Source organism: Gambusia affinis, linkage group LG17 (assembly GCF_019740435.1).
Source record: "Gambusia affinis linkage group LG17, SWU_Gaff_1.0, whole genome shotgun sequence".
NCBI classification, from domain to species: Eukaryota; Metazoa; Chordata; class Actinopteri; order Cyprinodontiformes; family Poeciliidae; genus Gambusia; species Gambusia affinis.
In genome coordinates this window covers 7,121,567-7,137,441 of record NC_057884.1, presented here as the reverse complement: position 1 = coordinate 7,137,441, position 15,875 = coordinate 7,121,567, and the positions used below count along the sequence as shown (strand labels likewise).

General features: G+C 40.7%; 1 protein-coding gene across 3 annotated transcripts in view; it reads right to left on the bottom strand.

The window, feature by feature from the left end:
• The window catches only part of dab2ipb (DAB2 interacting protein b), a 156,417-nt gene extending 141,026 nt beyond the window's left edge, over nucleotides 1-15,391 (bottom strand). For 2 of the 3 annotated variants that reach the window (XM_044144563.1, XM_044144564.1), the window contains exon 1: nucleotides 15,117-15,391. In XM_044144563.1, the coding sequence (XP_044000498.1) occupies nucleotides 15,117-15,156 (40 nt within the window). In that variant the 5' untranslated portion in view covers nucleotides 15,157-15,391. Of the gene's footprint in view, nucleotides 1-3,322; nucleotides 3,524-15,116 lie in introns of those variants that run through there. The other variant, XM_044144566.1, reaches the window with a different exon arrangement.
• Between the last annotated feature and the right edge of the window lie 484 nt (nucleotides 15,392-15,875).

Genomic DNA, 15,875 nt, shown 5'->3' with positions numbered 1-15,875 from the left:
AACGGATTGGATGGAAGTTCCAACCAAACCGATGAAACAATGACATAACATGGAGGTGAAGTGAAACAATTGATTTCACAACTACATTCAAGACGAGAAAGATAAAGTTTGTGAAACATTGTGAAACATGCTAGTTTCACAATCCCGCTTTTTTTTTTTTTGATCAGCTAAATAAACAAATTTCCTGCTGCACTCGACATAGCCGAGCTGAGCTAACTATGCAACAAAGCCGGTGTATTGCTTGCAGAACTTTCCGTCAGCACTGCAGGCGTATTTCACAAGAGTGCACAACGGAGGTTTGTGGGGACAGAGATGGAGAGATAGCAGTGTTTTGTAAGTAATACCGGGAGTTTATTATCACTTAAGCCAGTGAGGCAAGAGTTTATCACAGCAGTCAATCACAAAGCATTCACAATCTGCAAGGAAGTCGTTCCACTTTCTCCGCTTAAGAACACTTGGTCGGCTTCCAGTGGCTGGGGAACGAAAGATAAAGGTGTTACAAAAATGAAGCAGGCGACCTCAATGACAATCCATTTCAGCTCGTGTTTTTATCAGGTTTCCCCCTCCCCATCTAAAATTTACAAGCACAAATCAACAAGCTGCCGTTCACGATGAATGCGACCACTCGGGTTGCAATTAAAGCACAAAAGAGTCAACTGACAAAAAAATAAATAAATAAAAAAATGAAAATCCAGTTTGGGATAGTTGATGGATTGTTTCTTTGTTTTACGCTTTTTCACGCACCGATTGAGCCGTCAATTGCCAAAACAAGATCACACAAGTTTTTTTTTTTGATGTATCCATCTATACGTAATGGATGGATGGAACACAACAGTATAAGAAATGTGTTTCAGAAATAAGTATGTGAAAGACAATGATAACAATTTAAACCATTGTGTCCATATCAAAAGACACAATCTGTTTAAGATTAAGTGAAACTAAATTCGTCCTGTTTTGTGTCAGGGCTGCCAAACCTATTTCCACTGGCTAAAAGCCAGAATGATTTGTCGTCTTAAACCCACAGAATAACAAATTTGTCACTTATTTTTCTAGCTTCAACTTCCTGGCTGACGTCTTAAAATGTTGATTCAATACTTCCACAACTTTTCCTCCTGATGCCATCTATTTTGTGAAGTGCACCAGTCCTTCCTGCAGCAAAACACTTAAAGGGCCAGCATTATGCATTTCCCAGGCATATAAGGACCTACAAAAACATGGATGTCCTTTTGAAATGATAACAGCATCCATATTAGCTTATGGCAACTCTGGAGGAGCTGCAGAGAGCCACAGCTAAGGCTGAAGAATCTGTTAACAGGATGGTGGAAATGTTTTCTGGAATATCTGAGGATTAGTACAACAGGTTGAGTTTTCTTAAAAATAAACTTTTTATTAACTGGCATAATAATCAGTACTTTTCTGCATTGTTTCAGAACAACGATCCTTTTTAAATGTATGTAGCTGTCTTTGAATCCGTTTATGTTCGGACTGATTGTATACTTTTTGAACTTGTTTTGTACAGGGCCATCTATTAACCCTTATTTTGAATTATTACTGTATTTATATATTGCATTCAAAAGAAACAGGTAACTGAATTGGCAACTAATAGTTGAGAGTTCCACATATGGTAAGAAATCCTGTTTGCACTTCTAATCACATGAGAAAGTTGTAAATGTTTGATGTACAAGGAAATGCTAAGTCTCATGAACAAACTAGCAGTTTTATGGCGCTAAACATACAATCATTATAGCAAAACATAGCGGTGGTAGCATTATACTGTGGGGATTTTTTGGCAGGAAAATATGATGAGAAAATAGTTGGATACAGGGCAATCCTAAAAGAAAAGATGAGCACAAGTTCACAAAGTATTAATTTGGAAATAGAAATAGATGTTATTTTGAATTCTTATTCAAAGATGTTTGACAACCATGCATTTTAGCAGTATTTAGCAATATGGGCAACCTTTTGTTTATGTTTTATATAATTTCGGAGTAAAATGCATTAAAGTTCAGGGTTGAAACACAAAAAAAACGTAGAAAAGTTTAAGAGTTTGAAGTACATTTAGAAGGCACGGTAAGCTGTGAAATTCAACCATCAAAGTTTGCTGATTGTTTTGTATGAGTGCTTCTTCTCGGACATTGCATTTCCACTCTGTTTATGCATACATTTGGGGCAAAGAGACGTCCAGGCGTCCGTGCCAAGGACACCTTGAGACTAAATCAAAGGCCTTAAAGCAGCAAACTTCTTCTGAGCCCCAGCTGCCCACACAAATCAACAACCAGGTCATCCTGCAGCCAAACAACAGCTGCTAGCCGCAATAACAACAGAGTGTTTCGTCCGGACCGCTGCTAACCTCCAACAACATCCCTTCCTGCTCACGAGCCACATGGTCCCATCCCTGCTGCCTGGACACACTCGTTGTCTCCTCCGGCGAGGAGAACGCCAGTCCGGTAGTCGGACCGTGAACTCCCCTCCCGGCATTCCCACTAATCCCTCTCCTCCGGCTGCTCTGAGTCTACTTCCTTCCCCACAGCTGCCGGCCGGCCCCGGTTTGCGCTAATAATAGGACAACAATGTCCACCCTGGTTCTCCGGACACAAAGCCCTGCACCGTTACTTAAAATAAGAGAAAAAAAATAAATAAATATATATAATATTTAAACTTCTACAAATCATACAGCTCAGAAAATTGAATGCCTGGGCCCCGTTTGGATGCAAGACAAAATAAATCCCAACACATTGCAGTTGAAGTAGACTGTGAGCACCGACTTTTACCTCCAAAGAAATAACTTTCCTAACTGCTGACACAATCCAATCCCTCCAGAGAGTAGGTAATAAGCTGCAGCATGTAAACACATGTTGGTGGTGGAGTTACTATGGGGCTGCACACTCAACTGAATTGCTATCTGCAAAGACACTATAATCATGCCGAAGCTGATAAATGAAGACTACACACCGCCGAAGCACTTAAACACTGCCTCTGCCTTTCCCACAAACACACATGGAGGAAAAACAAACAAAAAAAAAACATCAGGAATGTGCATTTAAAATATGCTCTTTTTCTTCTGCAAAGATCGCATGTTACAGCTCTTTGTGTCTTCTCCTCATGGGAGACACGTCTCCTTTCCAACCTGCTGCTTTCTCTGACAGATCAGTGCGATAATGTCTGTAACGCTCTTTCCGATCCTCGAGACGGGAAAAACCTAAAAGTAAAAAAAGTTGTGACTCGTGCATTCCTTCGTCTCACCGAGTCATTGGGCTGCGAAAGCAGAGAGAGAGGCAGAAAAGAAAAAGAAAAAAAATACAAAGCAGAGTGAAGGGCTCACCTCAGACAAGGTCCCACAGTCGTTGAGAGAGCAGAAAGAAAATCATCCTCAATACAATCCACCCAAAAAAAAAAAAAAAAAAAAAAGCAGAGAGCAACAAGTACTAAGTCCGAATTATTCTCCTCCCCTCTTCCAGCGTCCTGATCTGTTGCTGTGATTCAGCCAGGCTACAGAAGCTGTAGATGGACTGGAGAAGTGTGTGCTTCTCCAGCAAATGTGTGGGTGTGTGTGGAGTGTATGGTCTTGTGGACTCCTGCAGGGGTACTGACTCTTAGCAGTGTTCAGATCCTCCCCCTTCTCAGAATCACTAAGGAGAGAGAAATTCTCTTCTCTCTCCTTCTCTCTCTCCCACACACACACACACATGCAAAGACACACACCAAAAGACATCCAGAGAGTCCTCTCTTTGTCTCCTGTCTGTGTCTCTCTGTGTCTTCAAATGCCCCCTCTCTCTCACACTCTTTTTCTCTCTCTCTCTCTCAAAGGAACAGGCGAGTGAGACATGTGTGTGTACGCTCAGGGAATGCCGTCGTACATCAGCGACTGGGAGGAAGAGGAGGAGGACGGAGGGGTGGAGTTCAGGCTGAATTCCTATACTTCACTTCTAACCAATCAGGAGCTTGGCTGCGGCTGACCGAAAACCGCGGGGCCAGGCCAGGGCCTCACTACTCAACTCCAGCTTTAAAGCATTAGCTGGAGTTTGCTGGTCATGTTGGCTACTTTTCTACAGAAGTGATGGGGATGACCTGGAGCTTCTTCTTCTTCTTCTTCTTTTATAGGTCTTTGATCATCTTTGTTGAATGAATTACTCTTGTAATTGCTCATTTTCACACTGCAAAAACACAAAAACATTACCAAAGTGTTTCTGGTCATGTTTCTAGACTAAATACACTTGAAACAAGACAAAAAAAAAAGTACAAGTTCCACTAGCAGATTTTTTTTCACTCATAACTAGAACTTATTAATATTAAGAGAAATCTTGACTCAAAATAAGCTTCTATACTGTGTTGAAAAGTTACTTGTTAGTTTTGCAGTATTTCTGCTATGATATCTGCAGTAGAAGGTTGACCAAAAACACTGAGTAACGTTTTGCATTTTTGCACTGTAGGTTTATAATAAACATACTAAGGCCTATGTAAAATTCACTGTGCTCCGCGAACATAACCAAGTTGCATTTACATGGATTTTAGATCACAACAGAAAGCAGTGCACAAACTGAGCAGGTTACATGTGAAATAGTAAAAAAAAAAACAAAAAAAACATTATGTGTTGAGATGTGCTTCCTTATCGTCTCCCGGTTCACTCTCCCCCTCTTGTTAAAGAACCGTCCTCTCATGTTTCTGCTCTTTTCAGACATTTGTCAAGCAAGGCATTTGTCCGCAAAAGTGTCAACAGATCACCTCCCCCAAACCCCCCGACTCCCGCCTCACCATCCACGCACACCTCCTCCTGCTGTTCACATATTTTCCTGACTGTTTTACTGACAGCCACACACTCCTGAAATAGGGCTCTTTTGCCGTAATAACATTGTAATGTAATGTAATGTTATCAGCGGTTTTATATTCAAACAGTATAACATGGAAATGGCCAATAAGACTTAGCCAATCATCTGTTTTTACAAACCAGTTTCAAAGAAACAAGTTTGATGCTTGTTGGTGCCCCTAGTGGCGAAGATGTGTAAATAACCTTAAAGTGATAGTCACTGGAATTTTTCCGGGTCTCTTAATTGTTGGGAAAATATCCAGATAAAATGCACAATAAGCTGGTCATACAGTCACCCTGACGCAAACACATGAACATCTTCAAAATTGCAAAATGCTCATTAATCTAACTAACTGTCAACCCTTCAGCAACCTAAAAATGCTCTATACAATCTGACTACTGTCCACTTCAAAACATTATCCACTTTTTAAAAATTAAAAGCAACTCAAACTATGATTATTAGGGTTGGATGAGGACCCATGTGTCTTCTGCCTCTGCCTCTGCACGCAGAGAGAAAGATGGCAAGGATGTTAAAAGATCTCTAAGACTAACTAGAAAACAGAGCTGCAGCACACATTTTGGTATGTTCATGTAATTGCTGTAAATATTTCAGAGGAATACTCCTCGCACTTCCATTTATTTTACATGAAGTCATGCATTTTTGAAATATATATAAAGGTACTTGGTTCCAGTTTCAATGTAAAAAAAAACAAATTAGAATATTTTTAAAAATCACTCACCTAGAATGAAATCTAGGAAGATAATAGGGCCTACTGGGTGCTGCTGAATGCTATACAAGTTTAGCATATATATTGCTTATCACAAATTTTGCCCGCACTTCCTCACAGTCGGACAGGGTTGCTTTATACTGAGCATTTCCCATAAACTGAAACATAATTGAAAAACACAAGGAACAACAGCCGTAAGTTTTGGTACTGATAAAATCTGCTGCACTGTTTAAGGCGAGATAAATATGACGATTTATCCACTGAGTCCTGCTGCTGAGTTGTGGTACCGGATTTGTACTGCGATGAAGTTTAAACGTTTCTAGCACAAAATTGCTCAATTGTCTGCTTCTTTCATTGTTAATTTTTAAACACTTGACCAACAGAGTAAAAAAGAATAGAATGCAAAAAAAAAAAAGCATGGACTTTGAAGTTGTTAAGAATTGGAGATTGAACGTGTGCAAACCTGAGGTGGACATTTTCCAATCCAATCGCAAGAATCAGACTGAGGTATTTCTAAATGGTCGGTGTGAGATTCCATGACTTTTTCAGCCGCAGCAAGGCTTACGGGAAAAAAAGGCTTTTGTAGTTTATCCAAAACTAGTATGTTAAAAATTATTTACATGCACAACAGATAGATAAATGCAAACATTATTATTATTGAAAAACCCATTTATTTTAGGGACTTCATAAGTACGTGAAGCACATAACTTAGATGTTTACTATGATTCTTCCACTTAAAAACCTGACATTTAAAACTAGCATATTGCATCACACCAATAAAAAGAGAAGAAAAAACAAGACATATCTTCTATTTTGCAGTACATGACTTTTTCAATTCTAAATAATCAAATGAAGACGTTGACATGACGTCAGAACACCACATCGGCTTTAATAACCCAAGTAACCGTCTATTGGAGCAGCAGAGTTAAGAATATTGTGTGCATTTGATCGAGTTGAGGGAAAAATCTCTTACTGGCATACAAAAAAAAAAAGAGATATTTTCTATAAAACTGATGAAATGTAGTATTATCATTGGAATGTATAGGCAGTAGTACAATATCATATTTGTTTTGACACTCAAAGGAACCAGATCAGCATCAGAAACATAATCCTGATGAGGTTTCTGACTACCAACTGAGACTCTGTTTACTTTCTGTGGACATACTCTGTGGTAACCTGCCACTCAGCCAATGACAGCTGAGAAAAATGTTTTCTTTATGCAACGGATGGATACAGAAAATGAATAAATTGGCTTCAAAATGACTTCAAACTAAGCTTAGAAGATCTTGCCATCTAGAATCCTCTGTGGTGAGCACAGACGTCCACAGGAGTGGAAAGCCTGGCTTGTATTTCATAGAACATCAATTTAAGTTAACGCAGGTGGTATAGACGGATGTTGGCTGGTCTGAATTTCAACACATAATTCAGAACTGAAAACAGAATAAAAAGAAAGGGATTGTAAGATCAGAAGATGAGGAAGACAGAAGAAGAAGCTCAAGTGAGTGATGACTTTGGTATGTGGGCTATAGAGTTACAAAGGGACGACAAAGTGAAGCGCCGCAGTTCACTCCTACTGACAACTCGGACACACCTCTTCTTTTATCTCCTTCTTTGTTTGTCCTCCTTTCTGCCTCCCTAATCCCTCATCCGCTGTCGCTCTGTTTACGTTCCCGAGTCGATTTGTGTGTGTTTGTGCCGGAGAACGTGTGAAAAGTATGGAGAAAGGATGGTAACAACTATATTTTAAGTTGTGCTTGTTCAGTCTATTCTTTTCCTCTTTTTTTTTGTTTGTTTTTTGTTACCTGCTTGTGAAAGGCGGGTTGCATGGGGACACAAGCGACAGAGGCAGGAGAATCACGGTAAAACTCGAGAAAATAAAAGTAAATCGAGGCTAATTTGAATCTACAATGAACCCAGCAAACAACATTCAGAAGGTCTCCGCTAGAACTGAATGTAATGCATAAGGAAATGACCCTCCGGGCCTTGGAATGCTGAATCGGAGAAAAATTATCACATAAAGCAGATCCAACTTAAATCGCAGTGTCTGCCTTACTTTTGCCAGACACACAGAGGGGCTCAGGACAGTGAGGGATACTTACATTTACCATTTTGGAGACAAAGAGAATTGTCTGCGGCGCGCTTAGGGGTAAGGTTGCTACCATTCCAGTGACTTTTTGTGGACGGATCCCAACTGGAATTCAAGTCAGGAAAAATCTATAGCAGAGGCGTCCTGCAGGAACTGCAGTCACTCATAATACAAGAGGGGTGGAATAAAAGTCTCAAGGACTTCTACCACATTTCCTTTCTTTCTCATTTTCCATCTGATCTCCGACATCCTTTACCATCAGCCAAGTGACAAATTTTCAGCTCTGTGTGAGTGTTCATGGCTCTTGTCGCATTGCAACCGCAAGCTCGCAATTTGAATCAGCTTTATTCACCTACCTTACTGCCTATTAGTGGTTCCATATTTGCAAATTCACCTATTTACTCATCTTTCTGTGGAATGCTACTCCAAATTATCAGCAGAAAGGTTGCCCATTCACGGATTTTTTAAAGATTTTAAATAAAATGCATATTGGGAAACAAAAATTCATATGTACGGTGTTACTTGACATGTTTTTGGCTAGCATTTGCAAAGCAAACAATATAGTGAGAACCATTCATTTTTCCTAGGCGCTGATTGGCTCTACCACCGTGAGTCTGGAATATAGAGATGTAACATCTGTGGCAGAGCTACAATGGTTTCCACTGTTGATATTAATGCATATTTGGTGGTTAGAGTAGGTAGCTATAAGTGTTTTAATAGGCGGTCCTTACAGAGCAAACACAGAGGTTCCACTGTAATTGATGGATCTAAAACCCGTTTGTGTTCTCTGGCTTTAAAAATCTGCCTAAGTTGATGCTTTTATAAATTAAAAGTAGCCTAAACTGATGGTTCTTAGTAAATAAAGTGACTTGACTTGAATTGGCTGCACTGTTTTATCATTGTTTAGCGATGACAGTCTCATTTACCACCAGAAACAACCTTCTTGGTTGAACACAAATATGCCACATGTGTAGAACTATTTTAATCTGCATTGCTTTTACGTGTGTAACATTTTCCAAAAAAAAATTCTCTTTTTTTCAGGTTTATTTACGTTTGATCCAGGAAGTTGCATTTGTCCGTCAAACTGTTCACATGTTGCCGGGGAAACCTGGTTTTAATATTCAATTTAAAAGCTTCTGTCCAAATACAACTCATACAACTAACTAAGTTCGTTTCTAAGCAGCACTCCATCTTGCGTTTTATGTTGCTACTTCCACAAAGCTCTAATTTCAGGCTCAGATTACTGTATTGTCCCACCAACTCTGGCAGTGAAATAAATACCAGAGGATTATGGCAGATCTGTGACTGGATAAGCCACACAAACAAGACGGAAGGGTAAACAAAACCCTGATTAAAATCTGATTTTCTTCTGGTTCTTGCCTCCTACTTATTGGAATACGATTAGCCGCCCTCAGCTTCCCAGTTTTCGCCGCTCAGTGTGAGAAGAGCAAATTAAAGGAAGATTTACAGGGACACGAAAATCACTGATGGTGGCGAACGAGCTCGCAGCCGTGTTGTTGGACAGAAACCGCCAAGTGCACGCACACATTAGGTTACCATGCAAGCATGTTTAGTGTCTTACAACATCTCCACCAGGAGACCCATGTGGGTTCTAGTTTTTAGAACAAGATATTGTGTTGTAACAGATGCTTCGTTTCTTTCTATTTACATCTCGTCTGTTTTTGCTTCCCTCCACAGCAGGTCTTCACAGTGACTGACGGTCTCCCATCAGGGAGGCTTTCTAACAAATGGGGCCAAATGGAGCTGTGCCACCGCCGCCGCTGGCCACAAGACAAGCTCCCTGAGGTTACTGCTTAACTCTGCCTCTGCAGCGTTATTTATATCCCCCCCCGTCACCAGACTAGTTTTAAGTGTTTAATGAACTTTTCACGTGTCGGCTATCTCAAACACTTTCACGTGTCGTCAGAGGACGTCAATAAATAATAAATAAGCAAATTTAAAGTTTACTGATGATGCAGTGATAGTCGCAAAAGATGGCAACCAAAGTAAAGATTTTATTATTTTTTATTTTTTAGTGTAATTAGAGCTACATTTGGATTCAACTGCAAAGTTATCACATGAATTCTATGAAAAACTAAATTCTAGCCATCACTTTTCCCTCCTTTTTCCTTTTACGTCATGAACATTGCCACCAGCTTTCAGGTGCTATTCATTTAAAGCATTTTGCATATCACACAGAGTTCTGCTGCTCATGGAGAATATTTTGCCATTTCCCCTGGCTAAGAATTTACATAAAAATACACAATCATAAGCAGATTTTCCAGTAAGCAATGTTTAATATATTGTGGGCAAACTTGGATCATCTCAGTAGCGTTACTTCAAGAGTAAATCTTCCTTTGGCTACAGGTGCACAAACTCTGCCTCGCACACATTTCACTTGTTCAAAAAGTGAAATGTGTGCAACTTAGTGTCTCACTTTTAAAAAAACAATAACATTGTTCTCTAACCTTTTAGGGCAAGCCAAGAAAATTATGTGAAAAATGAAGCTTATATACAAACATGTATGCACATCCTGTAGTTTGAGGCACACGAACGTGGTAGCAACTGGAAAGAGACTAAACGTGTATCATTTTGACTTTGAAAACATCTGTGCAGGCTGTTACCCTCACAGAGAGAGAGAGACAGAGAGAGAGAGAGAGAGAGAGAGAGAGAGAGAGAGAGAGAGAGAGAAATGGCTCTGGGATGAACTGCCCGTAAAGCCTGGTGTAAAATAGATTACAACTTCTACACTGACAGCCCAGTTACTAAATATATGCCGAGCGTGCCACCCAAAAGTTTTACCACATGACAAAGCAACCAAGAAGAAATCCTTTATCCTGAAAACTGAGTATTCTTTGTGACAAAGCCCCGCAGCAGTCTTAAGCACAAGACCATAGTTCTATATTGACGACATCTGGGAGATTTTTTTTAAAGTGTAGCGAGAAACACTTCAAACAAGAAATTGAAAAAAGAAATTGAAAAAAAAAAAAAAGGAGAAAGGCCCCCTTTGTCTCCAATAAAAGTGCTTCAAGTATCCCAGCTGGCTTACTTCTCCAGCTGAATAGAGTCTTTGACAAGTTAAAATACACAGTCACACCAAATATGTCCACCTGTCTTCTGCTTTGCTACTTCAGCAAGCCTTCCACCTTTCTCATCTAGGACAAAAAAAAGAAAAGAAAAAACCACACACACACAGGCAGACCTATTTACATGTCAATGAGGGCCACGGTGTGGACCTTCCCCCTCCCCCCCCTTCTTGTTCCTTTTCTCTTTCTGAAACATCCTCACATCTCTGCAGGTTTCTGTAAGATGTTTTCACTTTGATTCCAAACAAAAGGAGTTCTGCTTGTTAAAAAAAGGAAAGAAAAGGAAAGGAAAGAAAGAAATGCGTTGTGAGGTTTTCAGCATATCCTGCAGAAAAACAGTTTGGTACCAGAGTTCCCTGTGTAGACTAAACCGATAGTCATGGATACTGTAGCTGATGTTACAAACGCATCAGAATCAGTCTGGGACTTGTTTTTGTTTTTTTTTTACCGGATGTAGGAAGAAAACAAAACAAAACTGAAACAGATTATTCAACTTTTTCTTTTGTTGTAAAGATATTACACAAAAGTGAAAGTCTTTGCAGAAGTACATTGAAGAAGCATTCAAGCCCCTATATGAAATATTTGCTATCAATATATATCTATCTCTGTCAGCGTTGTAAATCTAAAGATTATGAGATTGGATGTGGAATAAATATTCAATTTTAAAAAACTACTACATTGATCCCAAAGGGAAATTAAATAAATTCAATTATGATTAAAAATCTTTACTTTTTGCAGTCAATATGATTTTTAGATAATTTTAGATCTGGATTTTTACTATTTTTCCCCTTGCCGCAAAGCATGATGTTCCCATCGTTGTGTTGCATTTTGGTTAACTGTGTCAGCTCGGCGTTGTCAGGATGACGACGCGACGTTCTCCAGTTTTTCAAAGTTGTAGATGACTTTGCTCAAATCTCTGGCTTGCACACCCACTTAAATCAAATGTATCTTCTACCTTGATGTAAAAAATAAATAAATAATAATAATAAAAAAAAAACAATCTGGCTTTAAAGAGTAATAAAAAAAAACTACAATGATGCTAAAAACACAATTTAGGAAGATGTATTATTTTCTGACAGCCAACCACTCCCCCCCCATGTCCCTTCTGACATTCAATTGGACCCGTCTTACAGTGACTTCACGTGTCTTTAACAATTAAAATTCAAAAGGACAACACAAGCAACTCATGTTTCAGCCACTGGAAATGTGGCCATTTCATGTCTCTTTAGAATCTTGGTAAAAACGATTTGACCCATTCATCAACATCTAGTTTGACATGATGAAACTTATCGGGACTAGCCTGTGCTGTAAACAACTGCCCTCCGACGCGAAGAGAGAAGAGCCGACCCAAACAAAATGGCTGTTAATGTCAGCTCAGCATTTGGAAGTGCTGCCGACATGGACTGAAAGACTTCGCCGACTTCCTCTGCTGCCACTGAAAACCTGCAGGCGGACTGTAATTCTAAAATTCGAAAATTGACGTCGTCGTTCACAACCTGTTCTGGTCGCTGATTCAACCGGAGAAATCCACTTCAGTGGAAGAAAGCTCAGACGTAACAATGAAGGGAGATGAGAATCAATTGGATCTGCATTGGATGGCAATGGGCCGGGCTAATTCTCAGGTGGTCCATCTGGACGCTCACACTAGTTCAGATTTTAGAGAGCTTTGTGAATCAACATTTCCAAAAAGGTTTCCAAGTGTCTACACTGGCAATGACTGAGTGGTATACGAAGCATTTTCAGTTCCTAAATAAGTCTTAATTGTCGGATATAAACCATCAACACCCTTCAATATATCAAGGACTCGGTGTTCCCGCAAAGTAAGCCGAAAGTAAGGGGAGGTAGCATTTAGTTTTTGGGTTCCTCAGCTTTAACCAGCTCCATAAAACCTGGACGTGCAGAAGATCTTTGCCCCCTTTTTAAATCGGCCATATATGTGAAAATAAAATAATAATAATAATCCGTTTCCTTTATCAGTTCCACGTAATTTGTTAAATATTCGCATTTTTATGAAATACTCCATGTTGCCTTACGTATTAAAGAGGGAATTTTATAACCCCCCCCCCCCCCTGCATTTCCTTTTAAAATCAAACTGCATTCAGCAAATGCTGCAGCTTACACCAAGAAGAAGAGCCTTGATGGTAGATTGGAGGACTGAAGTCCAGACATGTTACCCACCCAATTTGACCAATGCAAAAATGGAAAAACACTTTACGGTATCGATTCTCTCTGTTTTCAAAAAGGAGAGGCCGTAAACATGCTGTCCACCAACACAAGTTACCGGCATCAAATCCTAACTCATGTTTTAATCCATTTTCTAATTTCAGTACTTCTGAAAAACTTCTGAATTAGCTTGGTAATGCAGTTTCTTTCCTTTTCTTTTTTTTAAAGTACTATTAAGTGACAAAAGATGCCCAGCATCAGCACAATCTTTTGAAAGAAGCAGGAAATGGATGCAGTCAGTTTGTTGCTAAAACAGTCAGCTAAATTCAGCTACTTTGCATGGAGGGTGGGGGGAAATGTGCAAGGCAATACGTAATATAAGACAACAAAATGCACACGGAAAGATAAATCCAGGATTGTTCGCTGCGAACAGCAGCAGTGGTGCTAGAATGTGTGTGAGAGAGAGCGAAAGTTGATACCTGTTTGAGAAACGGTGAACCCGGAGGACGTGATCGAATGATATCAAATTATGTCCAACCCGTCTCCATTTAGATTACCTTGTTAAAGTATTCATGCCCCATTGACTCTTTTTTTTTTTATTACATTTTCTCTTTTTGATGCAAAAAATAAATACATTTCCTTTTAAAATGAAAGGAAAATTATATCGTTTTGAAAATTTTTGTTTAAGTTTCCAGATATTTTTAGGTAAACAACCCAAAGCTCCTAAACTTTCTAGACTGAAGCAATCGCTCGATCTTTTCTTTCTTCAGAGAAATTCAAGCTCACAGTGAATGGAAAGTGTTTCTTTCTGCGACCTAACTGGATTTAGTCTCGACTTTTACCAAGATCACTCTGACGTGACTCTTGACGATCGTTGCCACTGGCTGCATGATTAGAATCATTGTCCCGTTTCCTTCCAAGTTTGCTCCAAGTTTACCTCTGTCCACATTCCGACAGTCCCGGATGAAGTGTACCGTCCCCGCAGCATGATGCAGCCACCACCACATTCTCCCTGCCCAGCTTTTCAGTTTCTTTGTGCAGATCTATGGCATTACGTCCAAAATCCCACGTCCAAATGAGAGATGTTAGATGCACGTCATATTCTTTCAGGGATCCTTGATGCATCCAGGTGTGGAAAAGTGGGTTCTTACTTATCTGACTTTGACTGTTTGGAGAAGTCTCTTATCTGAAAGGACGGATAAAAACCCTGTTATTCTGCAGCTATCCCACCTCCCTCTTTTCTCTGGGACTTCTTCTCCACCATGGCAGACGGCCCAGCACATAAAACAATGTGGCTTAGATGCTGGCAGAGAGAAACTATGGCCTCCTGGAAATATGCTCTCTGTTGACTCATTCTCTAAACCGCATTCTTCATCAGCAGCACAGCAGAGTCCTTCCCGTCGGCCATGAAGGCAAAACATCTTCTCTGGCCCAGTTAATAAGTGTCTTTTTGCTCTGTCTTCTCCTTTTTTCTTTCAGAGTTAAAACTATCAAGTTTAAGCGCTGACATTCAGAGCGGTGGAAGACGAGAAGGGAAAAAGAGCGACCGGCTAACAGCGGAGTCCAGATCCCCCTGGATTTATTTGTGTACATAACTCTCTCTCTCTCGTTCTCCGTCTTTCTATCTCCCCTCCCCACTTTATCCAAATCCCACTTTTCATTCTTTCATGCTGCTCTTGGGTTTTCTCGAAGCACACAAACACCCACGTACTTCTGACGCCGCGGTGACCGCGAACGTACGGATTCGCACGGCCGCCAAATTATCGTGCCGCGTTGGAGCAGGAATCCCACACACCCACGGCCCTCACATATGCTAATTATTCTGGTCGAACGCGGAGAGGAGCGCTTCCAGTTTTTTTACGAGGCTCATACCGGGAACGGCTCGAGCGCAATCAGAAACCAGAGAGCTCCTGATCCCACACGCACTTTTCTCACACTTCTGCACTTTCTAACTGCAAAACAAAACAGAGCAGACGACTGCTGAAGTTGAATACTTCCACCGTGATTTCATCGTATTGTCATGTAACCCCCCTTTTAACCTCTTCACCCCCGAGCTCTAAATCAACAGACCAGACTAAAGTCCTATTCATGATGGCCACAGAGGGCCAAGGCAACAGCCTGGCAATAAAAATAGGCTAACTGGAAAAATACGTGATCCAACTAACTAACTAACTCTCATGCTCAAAAACTTTTTATTTCTCTGCTCTCCCTTTCAAGTGTTCTCATCTTCTCTTTTTTTCCTTCCTTACCATTCGGTGCTTGTTGATTGGTGCTCGTGTCAGGCTCCATGGTGAACTCTCAGGGTGATGGTGAGCGCTCACATCAACACTCCGACATCCTGACTGAGACAAAAAAAAAAAAAGAAATTCTCGCCAACTGATCTTCAACCGATACAGGTAGGGTGATGTATCGTCCTTCCGCTGCCGACTTTAGTCCTGTTGCGGTTTTCCAGTAAGAGCTACTGGCACTGGTCTGGGCCCTCGCCGCCTGCCAGCTCAGCTCGGCTCCAGCTTCTGCTGCTGTGTTACATCTGTCTGACTGAGCCCCTCTGTGGAGAGCAAGGCAGCGAGAGCATAGCAGAGCCTGGAACAGGAGGGAGGAGACTGAGGGGCAGTTTCCACATGGAGCAAGAGAAATCTGGGTGGAGGGAATTGCGGCTGCGCTAAACGTCGCCTCTCCGATCAGACTTTTCCACTTTCTTTTTGAATAATAGGGAGATTTCAGTGTAGTTTCCATAACTCTTAAAGAGGCAGTATCGTGTAAAATTGAATTTGAGCTTTACATCATGGCATCAGAAACATTCCTTTGATTCTTTCATGCACGTTTAAGGAATCTTTTAATCTCCCGTGGCAACCGTTCGGCTGTGCAAAACGCCAGGGTTGGCCTAGCCCCGCCTTCGAGACTCAGCTCCTCCTTGGAGTTGTGTTTTCCAGGCCTCCGACTCACAGAGCAGCGCTGCCCTGCAGCTCCCACACTCAGCTCCCCCAGACTAGCCAGCAGCAATTAGC